This window comes from Falco peregrinus, chromosome 5 (genome assembly GCF_023634155.1).
Source record: "Falco peregrinus isolate bFalPer1 chromosome 5, bFalPer1.pri, whole genome shotgun sequence".
Lineage (NCBI taxonomy): Eukaryota > Metazoa > Chordata > Aves > Falconiformes > Falconidae > Falco > Falco peregrinus.
In genome coordinates this window covers 27,596,395-27,623,041 of record NC_073725.1, presented here as the reverse complement: position 1 = coordinate 27,623,041, position 26,647 = coordinate 27,596,395, and the positions used below count along the sequence as shown (strand labels likewise).

At 46.4% G+C, this 26,647-nt stretch overlaps 1 protein-coding gene across 3 annotated transcripts in view; it reads left to right on the top strand.

Annotated features, from left to right (window-relative positions):
• Nucleotides 1-6,424: 6,424 nt before the first annotated feature.
• Nucleotides 6,425-26,647, top strand: part of RAMP3 (receptor activity modifying protein 3) — a 61,361-nt gene continuing 41,138 nt past the window's right edge. The window contains exon 1 of one of the 3 annotated variants that reach the window (XM_005236026.3): nt 6,425-6,521. In XM_005236026.3, coding sequence (XP_005236083.2) covers nt 6,440-6,521 — 82 coding nt within the window. In that variant the 5' untranslated portion in view covers nt 6,425-6,439. Of the gene's footprint in view, nt 6,522-12,224; nt 12,405-26,647 lie in introns of those variants that run through there. The other 2 variants (XM_055805572.1, XM_055805571.1) reach the window with 2 other exon arrangements.

Here is a 26,647-nt window from a genome sequence, read left to right as displayed (position 1 = left end):
CCTGAAGACACCTGAGAGGAAGGCCTGGAGGGGCCGGTGGGATTCCCCGGGGGCTGAGGGAGGAAGGCTGGGGGACACTGGATATGAAGTTGCTGGAGCTTCTCCGCTTCAAGGGCAGCTGTGACAAGGCTATGTTCCAAGTTCATCTGATGGATGGAAATCTCGCTTGAGCCTTCAGGGAGCAGACACAAGCCCCTCAGGGGATGAGAAGAACCACCAGCACCTGGAGGTGCTCAAGGCTATTGGGCTTTTTCAGCTGGACAGCCATGGCACCACCAAGGGAATGCCTTCTTGAGGAGCGCTGCAGAGCTCACCGACTTCATCCCTGTGGAGCCAGGGGCGGTGGCCGTGAGTTATGGGATGCAGAGATATTGCCAGGGGTCCCAGAGCTTTGGAGCACCCACTGGTGCCCTGCCAGGCACGGGAAGGATTCTTGTCCCCCCAGGTCGATCAGGCCAGGGGTGTTTGGTCACTCTTGGAAGCCCCTGAGGTGGCTCCGGGCTGAGGGAGAAGAGGGCTGGGGCATCTCCCGGGAGGCGTGCCCGGCCCGTGGGACGAGGAGGCCGGTCCCGCTCACGTGCTCAGGGAACAGCCGATCGCCAGCGCTGCCTGGGGTCAGGAAGGAATTTTCCCCCGGGGCACATTGGCACTGGCCCCCAGGGTTTTTTGCCTTCCTCTGCAGCACTGAGCGCGACCGCTTGTCAGGGCTCCTGCGGTCCCTCGGGCCAGGTCACCGCCTGCTGCTGGTGCCCCACGAAGGTGGCCTCTCGTGCCCCGCAGCTGGGGGGAGGAAGGCTTTTTTTCCCCCGCGGTGGGCGAGCAAGTGTCCCTGCCCGGGGTTTTTTGCCTGCCTCTGCAGCACCGCGCAGGGCCCCTGGCCAGGGCTCCTTTGGGCCATTCTGGCCAGGTGCCTGCTGCTGGTGCCCCACGAAGGTGGCCTCGTGCCCCGCATGCGGGGGGAGGAAGCTTTCGAGGCTCCCAGGGGGCCCCCAGCGTGGCCCCCGCGGGTTGCTGCTTTTCCTCGGTAGCACTGAGCACAGCCCCTGGCCAGGGCTCCTCGGGGCCCTTTCGGCCAGGTTCTTGCCCGCTGCCCTCGCACCCCCGAGGCACCCCCGTGCCCTGGCGCTCTGGCTCTCTTGCCCATCGCAAGCCTTGGCAGGAGCCAGCTCTGCTCTGCCCTCGGCTCCCTTTCCCCTGGGCTTCTGCCTGGTGCCAAACAGCCTCCGCTTGGCCGGGCTCCAGGCTCGCTGCCCCATCAGGAGCTGCCACTTTCCAGCTCTCCCCATGTGCAAGGCAAGCGCAGGGCAGGCATGAGAGCGCTTTCCATGCATCCCTGGCCAAGAAGAACAGTGGTGGAGCATGTTTCCAAAGGAAAAAAGTGTGCTTGTCATCAGTACAGGCCATACTTTGGGAAATACCCCATGGCACCTCAGCTATTATTCTTATTCTTTTGTGCATGGTCGGTCCTGGGGCTCATTCATGAAGCTCTCACTCTTCAGCAAGCAGGCACTGCTTGGCCTGTGTCCCTGCTGCTCCTCTCTGTGGCTCTGTGCCTTTCCCATGCCAGGCTGCAAGGGATGGGTTTTCCAGCTGAACTGAGGGATGCACCAGCCTGCTCCTGGCTACACATGTTGCTTGTGAGCATCGGCTCTGAAAAATAACATAAAATAACTTAAAATAAAATGAAATCCTGTTTCCACTTGTAACTTTCATGATTTGTGTCCTTGATAGTGTTTTGAGAGGTGTTTCCTGCAGGGGTTTGGGATTTTGTGATGATGCATATAGAGTCAGCTTTTCACAGATGCAACACGTATATTGAAGCACCTTGATGTGGCCCCATCGTAGTGTGACTTTGGCATGAAGTTAAGGTATTCATGTCCAGTGCATCTGACGGAATTTAAAGTTTTTTACAAAGGTTGTAATGCAGCTTGGCCACCTCCTCTATTGAGATGTCATGCTTTAGGGTAATTCAAGATTAAGTTCATGATGCCTGATTCCTGGATATCAGCTCAGGACAAGCTCAGAACTTAGCTGCTCAGCACAGGGAAAATAACTTTTGAGTATTTACTTACATTTTTTTGGTCTAAATCTTTTCACTCCTACCTTGTTTTAAATAGGAAAACGCTTTTTTTTTTTTTTTTTTTTTTTAATGTTTGCACAGTAGAGGGAGCTGAAAGTTTAAAAAATACATTCAGTGTGTTTTTGCCTGTAAAGATGAGAATTGTAGGTGGAATAATGCATGAGGTTTTAGCATTGCAGTTCAGGAAGATGACAGACATTTTTTCCAAGCTATTAAGTGAAATGAGTCAGAGCACTTTAAGTCACTGGTGTTAATAGTCTTACCTGGGAGCATTACTGTGCGAAACATAAGACAGCAGAGTAAAGGCAACACGCTGCTCAACCATATGTTTTGCAGTTCATTTTATTAAACTGCAGCTTACCTTCATGCTGTTTATGTTCAGAAGTACTCATTTAATGAAATAATTTAAATGAGTTACATATGTATATGAGAAATTTTTCAGTTACTTTTTTATGCATTAAGAATTAAATAATCCTTCCAGCATGGCGGGTTTTTTTCTTTGTGTATTTTAGTTGTTGTCAAACTGGTTTCAGTCCAGCCAGATTCAGTCCCTCAGAGCGGCCAGTGAAAAGCCCATGTGCTTGCCCCTGAGCCTGTTTCTGTGAAAATGATCCAGGTTAACATCTCGTTCTTCCACCTTCGTAAGATTAAACTGCTGCAGCACAAACAAGCTAGTAGGCTGCAACAATTACTGCCCCGTGTGAGGCTGACTGAGTTGGACTCTGACTACAACAACTGGTGCCCAACATAGCTGAGACAAGCGGGAGAACCTGCAACCCATAACAGACACTGTGAGAGGTGAGCTGTTGACAGCTAATTGATATGGGTTATTGCAGTATTTGTTGTCCCTCTTAACTCAAACTGCAACTTTAAACTATGTATGCTAAGCCCATTTTGATAAAACTGGGCAAGGGAGAGGCTGCATGTTTAGCTGATCTGGAAGAAAATATAAACCTCTGTTATCTATTATACAGATTATAATATATAACCCATGTAATATTATTATACAAGCACCATGCCTGCTTTAACGACAAGTCCCTGCATCGGTCTGTGTTTCCAAGACAAACATGAATGATCAGGAAACCCTCCAAAGACCAAAATGCCCCATTTTCTTCACTGTTCTTTGACAGTGTTAGAAAAATGACCTACCTGGCAGCAGCCCTACCTGATCCTGCTGGTTTGGAGCCATCTCTGAACAGGTGCAGAGGAGCATGGAGTCTCGGTGGCTCTGCTCTGCTGAGCTCAGAACTTCCTTCCAGAAATTCGGCTGGGGCTCATCTGCTTTCTTAGTTGGGGCTGGGGTGGGAGCAGCAGAGCAGAGCAGAGAGCAGAGGAGGTGAGGAGACCTCATTACGCGGCTTGGGCACAACATGATACCACATCTGGCTGAAGCCACGGTGACCTCTGTGGGTGTGAGTCCTTGTGGCTTTTACTGACGGGGAGCCTCATTGTCTTTCATATCCTTTATTTGTTTGGGCATTAGAGAGCTCTAAGAGGGAATGTAAGTGTACAAAGGTGTCGACAAAAGGCAGAGGGGAGGGCTTTGAAGGATCTTCTAAATGTAGATAAGAAGTTTGAAAAAACCATGTTTAAGCAGTACAATTTTCTCAACGTGATGAGCTGGTGGGAGCGCATGAACTGATGTCAAAAGTGGTTACTGTGCACTGTATTAATAGGGGACGTGATAGCACAAGAGCTCTAGGTTCCTGGACAGTCACACCTCAGGCAGAGGGAGAAGAAGGCACGAAAAAGATCCACACTTTGATTTGTGAGCTTGAAGATGAGCTTAAACTTGTGAGCAGCTTTTTGGAAACAGAAATTTCTACTCCTGCATCAAATATGTGCTGGTTTTACACGTATGATTAAAAGATATAGCTTTATTACCTGTTATCTGATCATCATAAATCATTCATTCACTCTGCTGTTTCTTTGCTGACTGTAAGGGTGACACTTCAGACTGTTACCACAGGGTGTCTCTCACTGGTAGAGTTCGGCATCCTATCCATTACCACCCATTATCATCTCTGGGTCCATAACGACTTTCTGTTATTTCGTCAAGATAATTACCTTCAAAGAATTTCTTTGATTAAATAAATCCATTAATATGATCTCTATATAATACTAATGCTTCTTTGATTGAGTCTTCTCAGTTACTATTTGGAAAGTAGGCTGCGGGGAGACCTTAGAGCACCTTCCAGTACTTAAAGGGGACGTACAAGAAAGCTGGAGAGGGACTTTTTTTACAAGGGCATGTAGTGACAGGACAAGGGGGAATGGCTTTAAACTGAAAGAGAGGAGATTTAGATTAGATATAAGGAAGAAATTCTTTCCTGTGAGGGCAGCGAGGCGCGGGCACAGGCTGTCCAGAGCAGCTGTGGATGCCCCATCCCTGGCAGTGCCCAAGGCCAGGCTGGACGGGGCTGGGAGCAGCCTGGGCTGGTGGGAGGTGTCCCTGCCCCGGGCAGGGGGGTGGGAGCTTGATGGTCTTTCAGGTCCCTTCTAAGCTGAACCATTCCATGATTTTATGACAGCACTTTTTTCTATAGTTCATTAAGGAAGATCAGCATCTTTTGAAGTTTACTTTAATGGAAGCCCTTCTATCAATCAGTATTTGCGAGGTTCCAGAACAAATTAATTGAGAGAAGTAAATCTGTATGTTATTACTGCTGGAAACCTCTGTGCCCACCCCTTACGCAGACCAATTTAATGTAAATCCATGGAAATGTTCACCTAAGGAACAGTCATGCTCAGACTTTCTGAGCCCACGTCACAAAGCTACCCAAAATGCTGATTTCCTACTCAGTGAAACAGATAAATGAAAGAAAAGTTGTTCAGCAAAGTATGATCTTTTTTATCTCTCTCTCTCTCTTTTTTTTTTTAATTTCTTCCAGAAAAGGAAGAAATGTTGTATCTGTTAAAGAAAATGAATTCCTTTAAGAAATGAAATTCCTGTCTCAGCCCATGAACACAGCTTTCCTCATAAACTCAATTGTAGGCATTTATTTTGTTCAGAATTAGAATAGCAATATTCTGAAGACTAGGCAAAAAATGAATTTTATTCCAATAGAGGAACAGTTAGGGGACATGCATAAGACAGAGCAAGCTGAAAATATTTGAAGGTAATACTGTCTTTTAAAAGTAGATGTCTAATTGATGTTGTGCACAGGTATATGTTTTTGGTTAAATATTTATGCCTTTTTCTACATACACACCCCAATACACGCTTTGAACACTTTTAAGGGTATATAATTATATTTTTGTTTCAGGTTATTCTGTTTGCAAACTCCCATTTATTTAAAGCTCTGATGGATGATTGAGGCAAATGACATGCAACAGCAGTGCAAAAAACACCTTGCACTTGTTTAACACTGTTTGGCTTTACTGTGAACTTTAAATCTTGAGAGATTTCATATTTTCTGATACCTCTTGCTTCCCCTAGTGCAGCACTGTACTTTTTACACTGGGCTTTGCATCAAATATTCCTGTTATCCTCACGAACATCAAGCAGTAAATTTCACCTGAAATCATTGAGCTGCAACTAATTAATCAACCAGCTGATATAGTAGATGGAGATGGTGAATGTGCATGCGTGCCGGTGGTACACCACCTGCTGTGCTGTCATCCACTTACTCACATCCTTCCTCTGATTTAGAAATCTCAGGAGACAATGGTAAAGATAGCTTGCCTTTGGAATATTTTACATTTGTACCTACCAACAAAATAGCTGCCTATCTCAGTTAACCTAAGTTATTTAAAGTATTTGTGCTCATCTGTATTAGTTGTTCTCCTTTCCATGGAACAATTTAGTGTCTGGTAAATTTCACTTGTTATAGGGACTATTGCTATCTCATTTTGTTGTTTCTTCCAAGCCGAAAACAAAAAGGAGCAATAGTAAGAAGAGACCCTGTGTAAAATTTCATTGAGACTTCCACGAGATGCAGAACATTGTGCTACTAGCATTAAAAACAGTGGGAGATTTTTACAGCAAATCAATTTAATATGAAGGGCCAGGTATTTTGTTAAAGGTAACTTTATGGAGAATAAAACTTTTCTTAAACAGTGAACATATGAAGAGAATCTTGTATTCTTTATACTTTTATTTGAGGATGGATATGATTTCATGTAACTAATCTATAAACACACACTTTTCTTAATAATAGCTGGAATTTCCTTAAAATGTAGGTTAATTCTCAGTGAATCAGAGGTTGAGCACACCCGTCTCAGCAGCATATGCTGCTATTTGATGTAGGGCGAAGATGGCAAGTGCTACCAAGATAAATCTTTAACTCCCTGTTCCCACCCATGTCCTGTTCTTATTTTTATGCCGCTCCAGATGTTTGAGATGCGTCATTTTCTCAAATGAGAGCTACAGTCACTTGGCACACGGAGCTACTCTCTGTCAGTTGGGGTCAGCAGAATGTGAGCAGATGCCATCTTTTCTGTAAGTGCAATCAATTCAGTTAAACCTTTAATTGTAAATGCAAACAGAAGTTTCATTGCTATGTAGGGGAAATGATTGGTCTCCTTTACTAAGTCATTTGGAGGGTATTGCAAGGATTATGAAGTAAGTGCTGAAAGGGTGAAAAAAACCTCCTGAATCGATTCATTGAGATCCCTGGAAAGATCTACGGCAGTGACGGAAAACACAAGCAATGATGTGTCTCTGACACATCACCTTTCTTTCCTCCCTTCCCCTTTTCCAGTAGCAGTGATGCTCAGTGATGTGCTTTAGGCACACTGCCAACGAATTTTCTCCAAATTTCCCATGAAGGAGTAAAAGTATTCACTGTGCATCACTTGTCGGTCAGGGGGAGGGCACTGGCACTAATAAAGCGAATGTGTGATGCTGGGGAAGCTCTCCGGGTCTTCTCCTCAAGTAATGGGAGCTGGAGCCCTGCCCCATCACGCTGCAAAGGAAATTGGCCAAGTACAACACCCCCAGGCAATTTTTGTGCCTGGGTTCACATTTTTTACAATTTGTAGCAAACGCTGTGAGATGTGTCCATGGGAAGAGGTGTAAGTGATCTGTGCATGAACTGGGGTTGCCTTGGGGCTGTGAGGATGACAAGATTAAAAGAGGATGATTTATTATGGCAGAAATCTAACTGAATCTAATAGCAGGTTGATCTCAATCTTAATTAAAACATATTTTTTACAATTTCCTATTTTACTTTAGAAGGAGAACTATTGTGGGAATTGGGGAAACTGTAATGCACTGCACTCATTTTGTGCCTCCAAATAACCTTTTATTTATTGTGGCAATATTTTCCATTTTATGTAGTGCCACATTTTTCCATGGAATGGAAACTTATGGAATTTCCCTTCCAAGAAGTGTCCTAGCATCTGTCTTGCTCAGCCCTAAAGCCAGTCTTTCATGCACCTAAGAATGGCAATTTCATGCTAAGGAGATGCTGGGTGGTTCATAATCGCACTGATCGGAGCCCACACGTGGAATCAGAAATCCCGGGCTCAGCCCAAACACTATCAGGCTCTGCTGATCTGCCGCAGGTAGGTGTGTGTCGGCACCATGTGCTCCCTCCCCAGGCTTGTGGGGTCAGCTGAACTTCAAAGGTTATGAAATGATTGTTGAATATCCCTTCAGAGGGCTGCAAGAGTATCGGCAACTCGGTGCTGTAAGATTTCAGCCTTCAGCTCTGTAAGATTTTGTATGAAGAGAAATTTGGACAGTGTTACTATTTCTAGGAAGAAAAAATACAGGCGTGTGTTTTCATCTCTCTTCTTGCACCTTTCTCCTCGATTTTCCAAGCTGAGCTATTTCTCAGAGACACAGCTATGTATCTACATATTCCCTTGCTGGCATTTCCCAGACTACTCAGACAGCCTATCATAAACAAAATAAATGCATTTTCTGAGCAAAAATTCAGGGTCTTTAGAACATAACTGACAGTGAAGTGTTTAAAAACCCGTACATGATTTATGACTTTATTTAGTCTAGAAGGAATAAAGCGTTGTGTGCATTTTGTTAATATTTACATTAAAAATGAGGGCATGATTTTTTTCCCATGCCTGAGTCAAATGACAAAGGCTTTCTGCTGCACTAAAGCTTCTGCCTGGTGTGGAAAAAGAAGAACAGCCACACACAACAGGAAGAGAAGACCACGACGTGTATGACATCCTGTCACCAGCAGCCTTGGGAATCCCAAGAAAACCAGCTGGGAATCAGCAAGACATCCCAGCTCTTACAGATTGTTCCTTGGGTCCTTTGATGAGAGCCTTTTGTACTGCCAGCTGTAAAAATAAGGGGTGGGTGTCTTGGTGGAGGGCCCCTGCCTGGGGAGCATCCCTCCAGCAGAGAGGGGAGATGGCGTTTGCCATTCTCCCGTGAGCCCTGTCTGCTTTCCTTTTGGCCTCCATCGCACCACTTGCGGAACCTTTTCTATTAGTTGTAGGTATTGGTGTTGGTGGTGCAGGATACAGAAGTAGCTTGAATTTCTTTTGCATCAGGACCATTTACTGGACTAGAAGCTAGTATGGAAACAAAGTGAGTGTTCTGGCTGCTTCAGACATAGCCTGCATGCTGTGCCCATGGGAAGGCTGTTGGGTCACAGCTAGGTATGCAAAATGAAATAGTCTTAGAGGTGCTGCACACTCACAGCTCAGCACCTCTGAAACCGTGCAGTTTGAAACTTAGATATTTGCTCTGGACACAAGAACCCTGCTTAAATCACAGAGCACATCCAGACACAGCTTAATAACCAAAGTTTTAAAAGACTGGCAAAATACTCGTGCGCTTCACTAATCCATGTATGTATCTCTTACGTAAAAACAAAAAAAGATCTTTACATATAAAAGTGTCCTTTTTCCTTCACCCTTTGGTTCAGGTAATATAGGCATAAAGAGTTTCAGCTCATCAAATTTGACTGACTTAAAACCAATTTGGCTTTTAAGTGCAGTCAATGTATCACAGTGTGACCTCTGAATCACAGGAAGTAGCCCTTTTTTTAACTACGATTTTTTTAGCAGGTTTATACATTTCCTATATTGACGGTAAAAAGACAGGAGAAAAGATTTGTGTGCAATTATGCAAGCAGAATATAAAAGAGGAAATTATTTTAATGACCTGCAGATGCCTTTTAGATTTTTAAATTTCTGGAGCAGGAAAGGCATGCTTCTAGGAGCACTGAACGGGAAAGATGACCTAGTTCAGTTTAAAACCACAGATGAACTGAAACTACTTTTCCAAACTTCACTCCAGCAAGCAATCCCATTGAAACATGGTTTTAAAATCTTATCCAAAATTGCCGTGCTAGGAAAAGGAGAAGAAAACTCATCAGCCAACACTGGGCAAGGCCTCTCTGTGCAGGCAAGTGGCTGCTCTATCCAGGCCGATACTTGAGACGACAAGGAAAGGCAATGTTGCTTCCCAGAGTGTAAAGTCTTCAGCTTTTTATTAATTGATTTTATTAATTTTAGTTTCTGTTGGATCTGTTTAACTGCTGGAGCAGGAGAGTTTATTATCTTATCTTGCACCGCTCTCAACAATCTAGTGCTCATGACAATACCTGTCCTGGTTGGCTTGACTCCTTCCATCCCTTCCCATCTCAGACTCCTTGGGAGCTTCCCATACTGAAACAACTACCTACCTGTCTATTGCTATAATTTATTTATTTATTTATTTATTTTTAGTCAGTGGCTTATCAGCAGATTTAAGGATTCTAAAACACTGCCTGAAGTACTGTGATTGCAGCACTGTCCACAGGGTACCTGGAAAGGGGTTTGTGTGGTTGTTTGCGCGGTCTCTGGAGGCTGTATGTTTGGAAATTACACCAGACTGTGGTTTTGAGGTTATTGTTACTGCACGTTGTTGGGGCTGGGATTCAGTGGCACAGCAAAGGCCACTTAACAGCATTTCTTATTTGAAGGTGAATCATATTTCTACTGCTGGTACAGAGACGTGATGCTACTAAGGCAGATTTGCAGAATAAAAATGTTCACAGCCTTTCTGAGGTAAATTTATTGGCATTATTGCAACACGGGGAGAGGCAGCCTTGATGAAAACCTTCAAACAGCCAAAGTTGCCTCTTGCTGATGGTTCTAACGCTGTGACAGTTTTGTTCTGCTACACCTGTGAATCATTTTAGGTCATTGCTGAAGATATGACCTCGCATAGCTGGCTTGTGATTCCACACAACAGTCTAAATGACTGCATTTACCTATACATTGTAGCTATTGTTCTACCTCTGAGATCCTGTTTGCACTCTTACACTGCCTGCTGCAAGCATGAGCTGGGAAGCGCTTGCTGAATCTTGATAGTTGGAAGCAGTCACACTAATTTTTAAAATCTTACAACATTTTAAGATGTTTCTCATCTGAAAGAGGTGAAGAAAACAAGTAAGAAAGATGTACAGGAAAACTGTCACAATTATCTCCACATACTATGTGACAAAAAAATGTGGCCTGTATACCGCATATTGTATAATATACTGTATATTGTTTAATGTATAATATTGCATATAAAGCACAATATGTCCTAACCCTCCTGAAGGTTAGTCCAAATTGTCAGAAATACTAATTGTAGCCTCAGATATTGCCAGGAATAGATTTTATGAGGGAAGTCAAGATCTTGCTGTTGGGAAGGATGCTGCAGCAAGTCTGCGGCGTGTGTGCCTTCACACTTGTCACTTCCCTGTGGTTCCTCCTGGCAGGGGCAGCTTGCAAATGCTCCTTGCAAAGCAGAAGCGGCAGCCCCTTCGCTGAAGGGTGATCTCCTTGAGCAATGGTTTATTTATGATTTATGGTATTTTACAGGATTTGCTTTCAGCTAAGAGGAAAAAGCGGCACACCAATGTCAGGAGGTTCATTCTAACTGACACGCTTAAACATCTGCAGAGCTATTTCAACACTGCAGATTCCCAGCCCGTTCTGTCATTTCCCAAGTTTTCCTTCAGCCCAGATAACAGCAGAAATCCGATGGAGTTTGTGTGCTGAGGGTTTGCCTTCAGAGGCACGCGCCACGTGTGGTGCTGTGGTCTCACACTCAGCAAAGCACCATGCTATGCAAGTGTGTGAAGTCAGTGAGAACAACCTGACAGATCAATGAAAGTACCTGTTGTTCTTGTGTGGGGCATGAGAATCTTTTTGGAGTTTCAAGTTTTGTGGTGCCTTTGACCTTTAACGATGGTGGTGATTTAATGTGCTACCGAAAGGCAGTTACTTAGGTTGAGTGTCCATGTGCCTAGAAACTTTCTGGCTCTTTACTACTGAGCAGTACAATTATTTTTAGCGAAGGAAAGGCTTCTTTAGCAGCTTCTCAGTCTGGTGTATCATGCTGGAGACGCTGATTTCCTAGAGCAATTGCTCCAGGAACACAGCTTCTAAATACCGATGAAAATCAGGAGCCGTACCATCCTCTGCACAGAGCCACGCGGAGGTGGAAAGGCAACATAAAAACACATTGTGTCTGCAGAACTGGGGTGCCCCACGGCTGTGGGTGGGCTACACAGGTGCCCCCCACCCCGACAGGCTGTGGCAGAAGTGACAAAGGCTGCGCTGTCTCCCAAGTCCCCGAGCCTCCCTGGGACCGGAACCTTCCCCGTGGGTGGGGGACAGCCCAAGGCCCCCACGGCCCGTGGGTTGGACAGACATCCCCCTCGATGTGGCTTGCGGAGGGCCGGGAGCCATGGCTGCCCTGGCAGGGACACACGTGCACGCGCACACTCACTCACACGCAAACGTGCATCCGCTTCCCACGCGTAACCCACGCACCCCCCAGCCCCCTCGCCCGGGGCATCCCCCCTGCCCGGCGCAGCCCCCCGACTTCGCGGCAGCCCGCGCCCAGGCCTCCCCCCGCCGCAGCCCCCCCCCCGGCTCCGCGGCAGCCCCCCGCCCAGGGCTCACCCGCGGCATCGCCCCCGCCCGGCGCAGCATCCCCCCTCACGCCGCGGCAGCTCCCCGCCCGGGGCTCAACCCCCGCGGCAGCGCCCCCCGCTCGGGGCACAGCCCCCTCCCGCCCCCGCCCGTCGCAGCCCCCCCCTCCCCCCGCGGCAGACCCTCGCTCGGGGCACAGCCCCCCCGCCGGGCGCAGCCCCCCCGCCCCCGCCCGGCGCAGCCCGCCCCAGCGCCGGGAGCACCCGGGGGCGGGAGCGCCGCTCCCCCCGCGCCCGCCCCCGCCACCGCCCGGGGCCGGCCCGGCCGCCGCGGCATGAAGAGGAGCCTCCGCGGGGGCGGGGGCTGAGGCGGGCTCGGGCCTTGCGCGGCTGCGGAGCGGCCGCCCCATGCGGGCTGCGACCCCCGCGGCCCCTCCGCGCCGGGATGGAGGCGCCGGGCTGCCGCCGGCGGCAGCTCCCCGTCCTGCTGCTGTGGGGTAAGTGGCGGGGGGTCCTGGCGGCTGCCTCGTCCGAGGCGGCGGGACCGGCCGAGCATCCCCGCGGCGTGTGCGTGGCCCCAGCGGGCAGCGGCTTCTGCCGGGGCGTGGGGGCGAACTCGGGGCGAGGCGGCAGCTGGCCCTCCGCATCCCCCCACTTGGCAAGAGCATCCCTTGCGGAGGGAGGTTTGCTTCGGGGGTCCTTCTGGGGAGCGGGCGGGCAGGGCAGGGCTCGGGGGCTGCGGGGGGATTGCTGTGTCTCTGTGTGCCTCTCCCCCCCCCCCCCCTTCCCCCCCCCCCTTCCCCCCCCCCCCTTCCCCCCCCCCCCCGGGCTCTCCGTTCGGCGCAGCATCCCCACCGCCAGCCTCCCCCCGCCGGGGGGGACCCCGAGGCACGGCACAGGGCGCGCAGCCCCCCGGCAACAACGCTCGCACCGAGTGCCGACGCCAGCGAGGCCCCCCAAACCCGCCCCGGGCGGCAAGCTTCGGCTCCCGGGAAGGGTTTCGGCTGCAGGGCAGCGGCCGCTTCCCGGTGGAGCGGTTGGGTTAGAATCCGGCGAGTTGTAGAAGTGCAGGTATCCCTCAGCTTTTAATATAAGAGTAACTCTGCTGCTAGAGCTCCCCTTTTTTTACCCCTTCCCCCCACACCCCCACCCCGTCAGGTAGCTTGCCTTAGGGCGGCTGGAGTTTACGTGCTGCAGTCTAGGCAGAAGTTGCTGGGAGAGGTCAGCTCGCATCTCCTTCATTCCCCAGGGAATGCAGCGGTGTAGTTAATCCTCCATGGTCCCAGATAGTGGAGAAGAAGATCAGACCTCGTAGGTTTAGAAGGTTTATCTGAGGACTTTATAACTTTGTTTGCTATCTTTGTGCAAAACTGGTAAACACTGGACATCTTTCTATGAAAAGACCCAAAAATAAAGGGATAGTTTTGGCGATGGTGCTTAGTAGCATCACCTTTACCTGGTCTGTCAAGAGTGACATGCCAAAGGCATCAATTTTCTGATTCTCTGTGGCTTGAGGACTGCTGAAATCTTACCTTAATTGCTCAGATTTTTTGTTATTTTCCAGCTGCAAAGGATTAAAATAAATGGCCAACACCTGTCTTGCCACATAAAGGATTTGTGCGTTCTTGAACGTAGAGAAGCAGGCAGAGATCCTTTTGGGTGGTGAGGTGGCCTGATGTTACTGGGACTTTTACGAAGCAAAATTGCTTCCTGGAGACACCCCCCCCCCCCCCCCCCCCGCCAAAAAAAAAAAAACCCAAAAAAAAAAAGACGTTAAGGATATCTGTTAATTGATAATGCGTTACTTTTGCTTGGAATTGGAAAGGAAAGATATAATCAAGAACTAATGAAATTAGACTAATTTCCTAGTAGAAAAGCCCTGAAAACGAAATCGAGGTTTTTATTAGGGAAAGCCTTAAGTGGTGGAAAACCAAAGTTCTTGAAGTAATACAAGCATGCTTTTCATGTCAGTTATTTTGGAAGGATTTTTACTTGACTTGAGTGTACTTTCTTCCCTTTTCCCTAATGGCTTCTTTTGATTGACCAGAGACCTGTGACCTCTCTCATTAAATTAAAACTCTGGCCAGGATCCCTCAGTGTTAGTTCCCACTGAATCCAGTGGGAAGCCTGCCTGGGTGGGGAGCGGGACAGTACTTCTGTAACCTCAGGCTGCTGCTTGCTGTGTATCTTTCTGCTGAGGGCTCTTGACACGTTCTCACTATGTAGAACCATCTGCTGTGTGTTCTCCCTTCTTAGCCAGGATGGCAAAAAAGGCAGCGTGTTTGCTCTCTGGAAGCTCAGTGGTTATAGGAGAAGTTCGATGTGCTGTAGGGGTGTGTGTGTGTGTATTGGAAGTGAAAGAATGTGTGAACTGAGGTACCTGGTACAGGGGCATGTCACCCGTACTGTTTACCTTATGAAGTGCTGATAACATCCAGAACGGGGTGAGATGGAGAGCTGGAAATGTCAGCTGTCAGGTGAAATCCTCAGTTCTTTGCTTAGCAGAGCTGTAGGTACTTCGAAGATGCCCACTTACTGCAGGATCTAAGTGCCTCAGAGATAACGATATATTTACTGTAATACCGCATGCTTTTATTTCACTTCTATGTATGGAAACTGACGCAAGGAGAAACTTAAGGCATAAATCAAGACTTTTAACAGACTAAGTAGGTTTTCTATACAAGTTGTGGTTTTGGCATCCCTGTCCAAACGTTTGCTCCTTTATTCTTTGTATAACGCCTGCATTTCAATGATGCTATTTGTATATGAGTTGGAAGATGCTACCAGAGACAAGCTGGGTATTTTTTTGAATTCTGGAGGAATCCTTCCCAGTATATGTATGTATGCACATACAGAGAGATGATGTGATTCATATGTGGAGCAGTTTTCCTATGTAGGTTTCAAAGACTGTCTAGAGCTGGTTGCATTTCATAACTGCTGCGAAACAGCGTTAGGGAAGCTTAGCATTTTGGCCAGAGGTGAACGACTGGACACTTGGAAAGCTGGGAACAGAGCCTGGCTCCAGGCTTGCGTTCTTACTTTCTATTTTAAAGACCATACCTCACCCTGCAAATAATAATGAAAAAGCTGTGTATTAAAGCCTGAATTCTGCCAGGTCCTGTGCCCCCCTTGCGTGGAACATGGCATCCCTAACTCCTGGAGAGTTTGGTTTCTAATGAGGGGGAAAAAAAGCCCCAAAAGGAAACAATTTTATTGGGTTAAAGTTTGCAGACCAAATCAAGTTTTTTCCCGTTATTTGCTTATGAATATATCATGCTGTTCTGCAGCTGCAAAGGGTGGAAGGAAGAAAAGGAAAACGGTTGTAGGAGTTCTGAATTTAATAGACCCAGGCGGGTGTGCGTGCAAAACAAATAAAGCTTTGCAAAAAGCAGAACATCAGACTTCTGAGACGGACCGAAGAGTTTTGACAAAAAACCCTGCTCTATTAAAACAGTGTTTTGCTTTCTAAAGACATGATTTCCAACGCTAGGTGAACGGAAAGGCAGGCAGCAGACCCCATGGATACCTATCCTGAAAGCAAAGTGTCAGTGTAAATGCAACCTCTGGTTCAACCTGCTGTCGGACCCAGGCATCCTCCCTACCATCCCTCACCTGGTCTGTGTCTCCCGAGTCCTTGTTCGGGAAGGTGTTTCCCTTTTCCCGAGGTGTGCAGGTACCACGGGAGGGGTCGGTGGTAAGTGCCCTTGGCAGGGCGGTGACGGCGTTGCTGTCCCAGCCCGACCGCCTGTGGTGGCAGCCAGCGGACTGCAGGGGGCAGCACCGAGCAGCAGATGCCACCGCAGCGTCCCCGCGACCTGCGGGGATGGCACGCGCTGGCCCGAGGTGACTCCGGACTGGAGGTGGGAAGGAGGAAAATGGCCTTTCTGAACCTGATTTACACCGATGAGGTCCAATCCTGGTGGAACAAAGCAAGGTCTTAAAAAGATTAGTCAGGACGAGTTTGGTACAATGCTCTGGGTGATGCTCTGTTTGTGCTGAGAAAGGAATGTACTCTGAATAATTAGAAAAGGTTCCACTGAGACGTTAAAGGAATGTGCTCTGAATAGTTAGAGAAGTACTCTGAATAAGAAAAGGTTCCACTGACGATGTTAAAGTAAGGAATGTACTGTGAATAATTCGAAAAGATAGGGTGGGCACCTGAAGGAGATAAGGAGACCTTGAGTCAGGAAATCGTTGAACAAAGAGTTGAAAGGTTTACTCCACCTAGATCCCACCTATTATGAATAGAATGATTGGGTGTCAAAATCAAATGAATATGTATGTAAAGATGTTGTAACCTCTCAGGAAAACTGTATACCTGACATCACTGAAAACTTTGGAGCTAGTTTGTCTGGTGGGAATCGGCTAGCTCCCCAGTGTTGCACGAAATAAATACCTTTGCTGCTTAAAGACAAAATTAGTCTCTGGGCAGTTACTCCGTGCCGTTTTGGCATCACTGGAAACCATTCAGGTAGTAAACTCTTGCTCTTCAGTTACTAAGATGTCCCCACCTGAACAGTAGAGTTTTAAACACCTTGGAGGTCTGAGGGCTCAGCTTTTTCATTTGTTTTACTCAGACCTGTGAGGCAAACTGTCGGAGGCGGTGAAGTGAAGCTGGATGTCTATATTGAGCCCGGCAAGTTCTATAGGTGCTTTATGTGCACCTGTAGCTATAGGTGCATATATGCACAGACCACGAGATTTGAAGAAAAGGGTCTTGGGCACCACTGGGCTGGCTCAAGGGGAACTGGGGGAGGTTTTGCCAATTCAGTTTGTGTGAACGTTGCTGCACCAGCGGTTTTTGCACCATTTGTTGTTTCAGTTTCTCCCACCTCTTTGCTGGCAACAGAGATGATTAGTGGCTTCAATTGGAGGCAAATGAAACAAATTCCTTTTTTTCTTACCAAGGACAGAAATGTGGTGAGGGGGTCCTTAACAAAGCACCATTTGCTACCACCTGCGTCTTTACTATTGAAATTAGTGCTTGACAGAGAGGTATGAAGAAAGCAAACTGTTCTCATTTAGGGCTCGTAAGGAGATTAATTTTCACAAACATAATGAAGCCTGTTTTAATTCACACCTCTTGATTTTAGTGGAAGCTGTCACATGAACCATCTCATTTTAGAATAGAAGTGTAGTATTTTGTTTTTTATGAAAACAGCCTGTGCTTTTTTTCTAAAATAAGAGTCTCTTCACAGCCAGGCTTGCATTGAGATAAGCTGGAAAATTATAAATGAAAAAAATGACATTATTTTAATGTAAGTGTATATGTACACCAGCCTAAGAGCTGCCTGGAGAACGGTCATTTGGGAGGAAGATGTGTGTGAGTGAGGAAAGAAAGGAGTAGGAAAGCTGAACAGGAGGAAGCCTTCTTTTCCAGAAGTTTTTAGGTTTGATCTCTGTTCATATGCTTGCTTCCCTGAAACCAGTCTGAAAAAAGGAGGCAGCTTTGTTCCTCTCTAAAGGTTTTAAAAGAAAATGCGATGGCACTGTTAGAAATGGTCCGAAGGCTACAGAGGGTGCCAGCCTTCACCTTGAGAGCAGCTTGGTGTGACCTACGGTATTGGCTTGAACAAGGGGCATGCCTGCATACCAGCTGGTGGCCTCACATTGCCCCCTGGCATACGGGATTTTGTCTGCATGAAGCCAGCCTGATGGCCTGTGAAGCCAGCCTGATGGCCTTCTGCAGATGGGATGCCACTCGCTGTGCCTCTGCTCTGAGACCAGGAGACTCGATTGGAAGAGGATGATGTAATGGGCACTGCTGGGGCCCTAGCACAGCACCGGAATGACGAAAGCACATCTTGCTTGCCTCGAACCAGATTAAGCTGATACTCAGCAAAGGACTATGCAGAAGCACCGCACCCTGCAATAAAGCATCTGTCTTATTCTTTTCACACCCTAATAAATGTGACTAATTTTCCCTTATTTTGGACAGTGCGATCTGGGGAAAAACTCTGTGGGCTGTCTGAGAAGAAATATTCTAATTCCCGTTGGCCAGTAATGACTGTCACTTCTTAGGGGAATTCAGAGTGTTGTTTCCAAGTGTTGGAAGTGACAGATTTCTTTTGCATTCCTTTCTGCTCAGAGATTGATGCTAGAGACTCTGATCTTTAAAAAATATTCTTGCATTGTTGTTGTCACAAAATACACAGTTTGAGATTTGATAGGGTGTGTAGCTCTTGGTCTCTGTGCCCTCCTGCCTTCTGCAGAAACGAAAAGAAGGTATTGCCTTAGGGTATTGCGAAGAGATGAGGGAGATACTGGGACAGAAATAGCATCTTGTTGAGGTCATTCAAGTGCTCATCAATAAGACACAAATTCCAGGTTTCTTCCAAGACTCGGACTTTAAAGCTCTTGGACTTTAGCTTTGGCCTGTAGTCCCCTCGCTTGCTCTCTCTCTTGTGCACTGGAGCACACCTGCAGGGCTGTGAGGAAAGCGTCCTCCTGGTAGGGTGGTGTAAAGGCCACAGGTGCTTGCAGTTAGTGTCAACATCTGAAGGGACTCTGCTGTCTCTGAGGTACCCAGAGATGTTCTGCAGCTTTGGAGTGGAGTGGGGCCTTTTCTCAAAGGATATCTCAGCTTTGGCATCAGGGCTTTGCCTCTTGGTAGCCACGTGGGGCTGGGGAACGGTTTTTCTCTTCATGTTTGTTTTTGGCAAGTGGCTGAAAGCATTATGCTGCCTTACCACTTCTCTGGAGTTCATGAGCTGTTCCAGCTTTACTCCTCAAGGATCTCCAGGTATCAAGAACGTAACTTGTCCAATTTAATATTAGGTTTCTTTAAATGTATTTAGCAATGTGTGATGTACACTTCCTATGATACAGCATTAAGCCTACATGTTCAAGTGAAATAGGAAAAACGAATTTGTTTGGGCTTTCAATGAGGAGATGCTCAAAGCCAGTATTTCCATGAAGTCATTGATTGTCATACAGTATGTGTGAAATCTCTTCTATTCCTATTCAATTTTTAGAAAAGCAGGTCAGTATGTAGTTTTTTAATAAACAAAATGCATACTTCAGGATAACTCAAAGTCTTAACGTATCACACCACCACCCCTATAACCCTATCCCCCCCCTCCCTGCCCTCCTTCCCCCAATGTATCATATTAAAAAATCATGGGAATCTCCTTACTTATTTTCAACCAGTGGACCTAGACTGGATTTGCATTCAGGGAAGTGGCACTTCACTGTTAGCTAATGTTGTTGCTGAATATGCTTCCAGGGGTACGTTTGGTGTAGGAAGTGTTCTACTGTAAGGTACTTGGTGATGCACAATGAAGTAGAGGCAGTGCTGCTGGAATAACCATTGGTTCGGTTTCTATTTAACTAGCTCTAGCGTAAACCAGAAACACCAGCAAGGTCAGAGCAATGTGAGGAAAGGTCAAAGGAAAATTAAGCTCCTCAAAATATTTGTGTTTTCCTGTCTTTCTGCATTTTAAGGTGTTGGAAAGAAATGTTAATACTTTTTTCTTGCATTTGATTAAATATTATTGATAATGGGGTGGGAATCACCCTCTGTGGGGTAACATAACATTTTAAGCCCAGTATTTTCAGTGAGTTTTAATTGTTTTTTCTGGTGGGGCAGTAGAGAACAGGTAGAATATGCATTGCAACACCACGAGGATGTTTGATCCTGTACTGGTCTGGTGAGGATTTTGGCTGCTGTTGTATGCTGAGTATGCCTTAGACGTATTTGGGTTTTCTTTTCCTCCCAGCTACTTCATACTTTATCATGCAGTGAATTACAAAAAATCTTGTCAAAGAAGTAGAAATTGTTGGCAGAAACAGTCAAAAATAAATGCCTTCTGTAGGGAGTGGGAGATTCTCCATCACTTGCGATCTTAGTATCTACCCTGGAAATATTTATCGAGAATATTCTGTCATTTGAGTAGATGTTACTGGCTTGATACAGAAATTATTGGAAGACTTTCTTTACCTTGTATTACAAAAGGGGTAGAGCAGAATGATCCGAGAGATTCCTTCTGGCCTTAGAGTGTATTACTCCACAGGGTTTTAAAATAAAGCTGTGTAAGTTTGTGAAGAAAGGAATTGTTGACACATTGGCAAAGTGGGAGGGAGGGAAGTCCTCATTCTTCCCTACTCCTCTTTCTGCCGATTTCTTGTGTGACTCCAAAATCCCAAGGAGGCTTTTCCTCAGTCTTTAGGGGGAAAAACGGTTCATATGGCACAAAATCATGGAAAACTTAAGCCCCAGAAGAATGTCTCCGAGATGGTGAAAGCAGGCAGATTTTGGGAAACTTTTTTGCGGCTTCACTGATGGTGTTTGAACTGAACAAAACCATATGTTCTATAGATCGATGCTGAATAACCAGTGTTCAGATTATGTCTACAGTTGTATTTTAGTTCCTGGTTTTTGGGCTGAAAGGTCTGGGTATGCAGTGGCGTGGCTGGCGGTGTGTGGAGTGCTGTCTTCTCTCGGCAAGGGTGAGTTGAAGCACTTCGCCTGCTCCGCAGGGCAGGGTTGCTGAAAAGCTCCCGTAGCAATGCAGGGGGCGTGATTTTATGCAAAACCAAACAGCCAGCTCTAATGGCACCAACTCGAGTCCCGGTGTATTGGGTTTGCCTGGGAAGGTGGTGGTGGTGGTGGGCTACTGGGGTGGCTGCTGTGAGAAGCTGCTGGAAGCTGCCCCCGTGCCCGATGGAGCCCGTGCCCGCCGGCCCCGGGGGGGACCCAGGGCTGAGCCCACCAGCCGCGGGGGCAGCGGATTTAAGGGGGGAAAATCCCCCCAAACCTGCACAACTGCAGCTGGAGAGAGGAGTGAGGAGGTGCGAGAGGCGCAGCCCGGCAGCCCCAGGGGCAGGAGGAGGCCGGGGGGAGCAGCTCCTCCCCGCAGCCCAGGGCAGAGGGTGCCCCAGGGGGGCTGTGACCAGCGGGTAGCCTGCTGGGGCAGGTTTTCTGGCAGGGCTTGTTGACCCCCTGAAGAAAAGAGCCTGGGCTGGGGCAGTGTGTGAACAGCTGCAGCCCACGGGAAGGACTTATGTTGGAGGAATTCATGGAGAACTGTCTCCCATGGGAGGGACAACGATGTGTGATGGACTGGCCGTAACCCCCGTTCCCCATCCCCCTACCCACTCTGTGGGGAGGAGGTGGAGAAATCAGGAGTGAAGCTAAGCCTGGGAAGAAGGGAGGGGTGGGGGAAAGGTGTTCTAAGATTTGGTTTTATTTCTCATTATCCTAATCTTATTTTAATTGGCCATAAATTAGATTAATTTCCCCAAGTCATGTCTGTTTTGCCCATGATAGTAGTTGGTGAGTGATCTCCCTGTTCTTATCTTGACCTGTGAGCCTCCATTAGATTTTCTCTGCCCTGCCCAGCGGAGGAGGGGGAATAATAGAGCAGCTGGGTGGGCACCTGTTGTCCAGCCAAGGTCAACCCTCCACCTCCATTTACGAAAGAGAAGTGGTGGCTGAGTCATCAGTCACACAATAATACAGTTAGTGCTGATGCTTTTTTTAATTGTGGGACATAAATTTTTTTTGCAACTGGCTTTATGCAGGTGTTAATTTGTGTAACACCCAGAAGGAGCTTTAGCTTTATTCTCAAATTATTGAAGGCTTTCTTTATTATTTATAGGGTGAAATATTGAGAAAAAGCCTCTGTGATGAAGGTTTGGATAATGACCACAATAGGGTGGCTGTGCAGCTGGGGACCCCAGGGTATGGATCAGCCATCCCAGAGCTCAGAAATGTGCAAATCCGAAGATCTCAGGAGCCTTTTCTTCAGGGCTGGTCATGTTCACTGTTTCAACCTAGCTCCACAAATAGGCATGAATGATTTCTTCTTCACACCCTAGCAATTCTCATAATCTGGGAAGAAATAGAGTTTTTCTGTACAATGTTTACTTTTTTTGGTTTTCCATACTTGTGAACTGGCATAGTTCAAGCACAGTCTTTGTTTTCCTATGTAAACGTGAGCGCTGCTGATGTGCGGTTACTGAAATGTCTTTTGGTCTTGGGCTGGTTGAGAAAGCAAGGTCAGACATACTACCCTCTTCTTAAATTTCCTTAATCAAATACTGACATGAAAGAAAAACAGGGTAGAGATTATTAACGGTGGTAAAGAAAACTTAAAGTAACAAGACGTTTGCGCTCCTCTGAGGTTCAGTTCTGTTCCTCAGATCCACTGAGAGTCAGGATTTACTCTAGGATCAGCCTAAGTAATTTCCTATACCAGAGTCTGATGCTGTGCAGTTTCCTATGTGGATATCCATCCAGGGAAAGTCACAGTGTGCAGGGATCGTGCTGCCATGCAACAGCTGGCAAGGTTCTGTTTTCTGTGTTTATTCCTTGGACCAAGGATGCTGTTGCGAAGAGCCACGCACACTTATGACGAGCAGGTACTTATATAGTAGTGTAAGTAAGCAAGTGAGGCTCTGAGGTTTTGTTAGCTTTTGATTGCTCTTGTGAGTTTGTCATGGCAGTGTGTCATTTGAAATATTATGTGATCATGTAGTTGAATATCCAGAGCTACGGAGCCACTGGTAGGCAAGCTGGGCTACAGAAGAAAAACAACCCATATGTGAAGGGTCAGGGCAACTTACTGTTTCATGGTAGGCATAGAAATCACTGAAAACATGACTACACTGAAATTACGCTGATGCAATGCCTCAACATAGTATGTAACAGCATTAGGAGTCTGTGAGAGGAGTACAGGCAGCATCGAGAGAAGGTGGATGTGCAGGGTGGGGACTGTTGTCTGGTCAGAAAAGGAAAATACCATTTTCCCAGGCCGTCTGATGGCAGTATCTTGATTTAAATGCTCTGCCTGTCAAAAGGAAGAAGAAACTTTTAATGTCTTCAAGTATCCCATGGGTTTAAACACTTCCTCAGGAGGGAGTGTGCTGTGACCCTCGTCTGTGAAACCTTCATGGGTCATTTCCCTTTGCCAAGTTTATTAAAAAAAAAAATCACGTCTCTTTCAGGCTTCTCCACAGGAGCAGATTATAGTCCTTATTTGCCTCAGGGGACTGGTGTTTGACAGTCATTCACAGGTAGATAGGTATAGAGTAAAGTCAGTATTGTGCTGACCTGACGTTTCCTGATTATAGGGAAACCTTATGTCACATCACATTTTCTCTTCTGCTTTCCTGCCTTTTTGACTAGTGACAGGCAGCTGGGTTACGATAATAAGCGCCCATTAGCTCAGATATGTGCTTCCAGGTGATCAGGTGGTGGTGTCACACTGAGGTCCTGGATGTGGGTGACATCTTCGGGGGCTGTCACAGTTCTTCTGTGGATTGGTGTGTGTGTGTGTGTGTGTGTGTCACAGTAACTGCCAGCTGTCTGGCCTTTTGGGAGGAATAAATCTGAACTGTGCTGCCTCATTTGTTGCTGCACCTTTCCCATAAACTGCACAGTGGATGCATTTCATCATTATCTTTTAGGCAGAGGGTTCATCATGTTTTTCAGTTGGTTTGGTGAACATTTTCTGAGAGAAGGTGGTAGCAGTGAGACAGCGGTCCTGGCATCAGACTGCTGGGTCACCGTGCAGTCAGCATGATGCTGGGTCCTGCTGGTGACCTTAGACAAATTCCTTGCTGGTTCTGTCATTATTTCTGCAGATGATGTGAAATGGAGACCACAGCAGCGGTACCTCACCAGGCTGTAATGAACCTGAAGAAGTGTAGGTTGTTTAGGGGATGAAAAAAGATTTTTACTTCCCCTTGCTAGAAGCGTATTTATCTGTAATCCTAAATTATTAAGAGCTATGATCTGGTTGGTTTAGAGGTTATACGTCTGTGTGACAACTGCTGTATCCCAAGACCCAGAAGGCCAGGTCTCACAGGTGGAAATGAGGATCACGAAGACTTTGGAAGGCCTGTAGATACATCCTGAATAACAATCTTTTTCCTAATGTCCTGGAGAACATGTACAGAAGTGAATTCAGTGAATTTTTGTTTGTTAGGAAAGTTGTTCTGCTCGTTTCTTCTGGCTGTAGGCTTTAGCACCACCTGGGCAGTGTAGTCCTCTGGAATGTTCCTCCAGCCACTGTCAATCAGATCGTGGTCCCTGTATTGTTGCTGAATGTCATCTTGAATCAGTTCCTAATGCCACAAATCTCGTTCTACTTAGAAGCAAATGGACTCCTCTTATTCTTCAGTTTCACTCTCTGGAAGCATGGATCTTGAGTTGGGATTTCTGTCAAGGATCACGTTTGTCTATGCCACCCCCTTAGAAGGGTTTGAAGAGAGTTTGCTTCAAACAATTGATTCTGTTGCTGGAATATTTGGTTTGTTGTCTATCTGAAAGTCAGTGTCTGTAAAAAAATTTTTTTTTTTTTATTTCAGTTACACTATGCTTCATGAAAAACATAATGGGACAGAAAAGAGATGAAGAGAACATTACATAACATTACAGGTTGAATTACAAAACTTCCATTCCAATACAGATCTTAACATTTGGTTGATTGCCAAGTAATCCCCTCCTTAAGTCTGTCATTTAACTGGTATGGTTTATTTAAATATTTAATTAATAAATAATTAAAAAACAATTACAAATACTGGTCATATATTTATTTAAATAAAACATACTGGTTTCAAAGTAGCAGAAAATCCATTCAACACCTCTGGAAGTAGACATAGGTTGTTCAGAAGTTGCGAAGCATTATTTATGTGCTGCCAGCAGGGATTTAAGAATCCTTCACAAAGGAATGTAAAGGACAATAATTTGTATTCCTGCTCTGAAAAATTCCCAGTTGAAGTATGAGTTCAGAATAATTGTCACATTTCTTTGCAGTCACTAGAAAGCTGGGGAACTCTGAACCAACATGAGACTGAACAGTTGATGCCCTCAGTAATGCTCCCTGTTGATTTGCACTGACAAAATGAAAAAGCTTAAATTGCTTCTTTTCATGCTTTTCTTGTTCTGCAGGAAGAAGACTCTAATGCCCAAAATTGTTAACTGTCTGAAATTACCTTACCAATTCCAGAGCAATAATGTAATGTTTCAAACTGTGATAAAGTACAGCACTGAACTGCACTTTTAGTTTTGAATATTACATTTCCATGGCTAATAGATGTTTTCCATACCATGGACACAATGGGGGGAAAAAAACAAAGGTGTTAAAAAGGATTCAGCATCGAAGCAGGGGATAATGGGATGCTGACTTCCACGTTACGCTAGCTCTCTACATAACTTCTTGAACACAGGGACAGATCAATCCACCCTGCCAACAGGTTTACCTTGCTCCTGCCCATTCACATGCTGAGGTATGTTTTTTCTGGGTCAATTTTGAATGCAAGTGTAACACTTCTTTCAAGTACTATATTTATTGCAAGCTTCTGTTTATTCCTGGCATCCTTCCTTTGTGTTGAGTTCCTGTCATTGCCCGGCTCCGTGAACTTCAGTTACTTCATTTCCTCAGCTGCTTTCACACTATGTGGTGATGTTCTTGCGTCCTGCCCCTGTCCCCCCTCCCCATCCCACTCCTCTTATAAAGAAAAGTGTCAAAGGGACTGTGTTAGTAGCTCAGAACAAAAGATGACCTTCTGAGCCTTATGTATTGTAGAAAGGGATATTTAAGGACTGGCAGGTGGGACTTTAGTTTTTGTACCAAAAGCATGATTTTTCCTTTCTGTGCTTTTATAACAGCCTGCAGACTTGAAGCAATACAATCATTCCTGTTAGCTTGCTCTGTGATGGTGGGCCATCTCAGAAAAGTGTTTAATTTTCCCTGTAAATATACATTTCGTGGTGTAGCAGGCAGAGGTCTCCATCTGGACTAGTTTTTGAATCTGTTTTGTTAAGCACAGGTGGAGGGCTGTGCTTTGGCTGCCGCTTGCTGACCTACTGTCAGGACCCTCAGTGCATTAAGAGCACCCTGAACAGCCCAGCCCCACTGAGTGCCCCCCTGCCTGGGTTCCCATTGTGCCCTGAGCCACACCGTAAGCTGTCCTGGCTTGCTGGCTGTTTCCCTGTATGTGCTCTGGACCTACCAACTGGGCCAACACGTCTCCCATCCCATCTCCTGCTGCTGCTGCCTGCCCTCCCCGATTCATCCCCTGCCACGCTGGAGCCAGCGGTAAAGCCTGTTTCCCACCCATGGCCCTGCCTGCCTTGGGTTACAGTGCTGGGGTCGCCCCAGCTCATCACCAAATTTACTTTTCCCCCCCGAGTGCGTTTCAGACATTTTCATAGCAGAAGTTTATATTTTGCCTATCTATAGAGCATTTTCATGTTATATTATCACTTTATTATCTCTCTTGAGGGTTTAACTACCTGGTGTAATTAGCTGGAATAAGAATTGGGCTCAGAGAAGTAATTTCTCATTTAAGGAATAACCTGGAGCTGCAGTTGTAGGGCTACGAGTTTGGCCTGCAAGGACAGTAAGCATAAAGGCTTGGATCCTTGAGCAGAGGATGCAGCAGAAGAAGGACCAGCCAGCTCCCTATGGCACTTGATGAAGGTGTCTTGTGTGCTGTTGAGAAATACATTGCTTCAAGCTTCTAGAGCCCTGTAAGAAGTGATCTGTGTTAAGACTTGTCTCCTGAGTTAACTACCTGTCCACATGTGAGGCCGTGGCACTGCAGGTGGTAAATCTGTTCTAGTAACTCAGTTATCGTGTCTGGTAAGTCAACATATGTCTGTCAGCTCCTCAGCGGGCTGAGATGCTCAAAACCCAATGGGTGCCCTTCTGTGCTAGCTAAGGGATCAGCCCCTTTGCTCCAAACGGCTGGTGTAGCAAACCTTGGCTTTTAGCTGCACGGCCAGAAATGG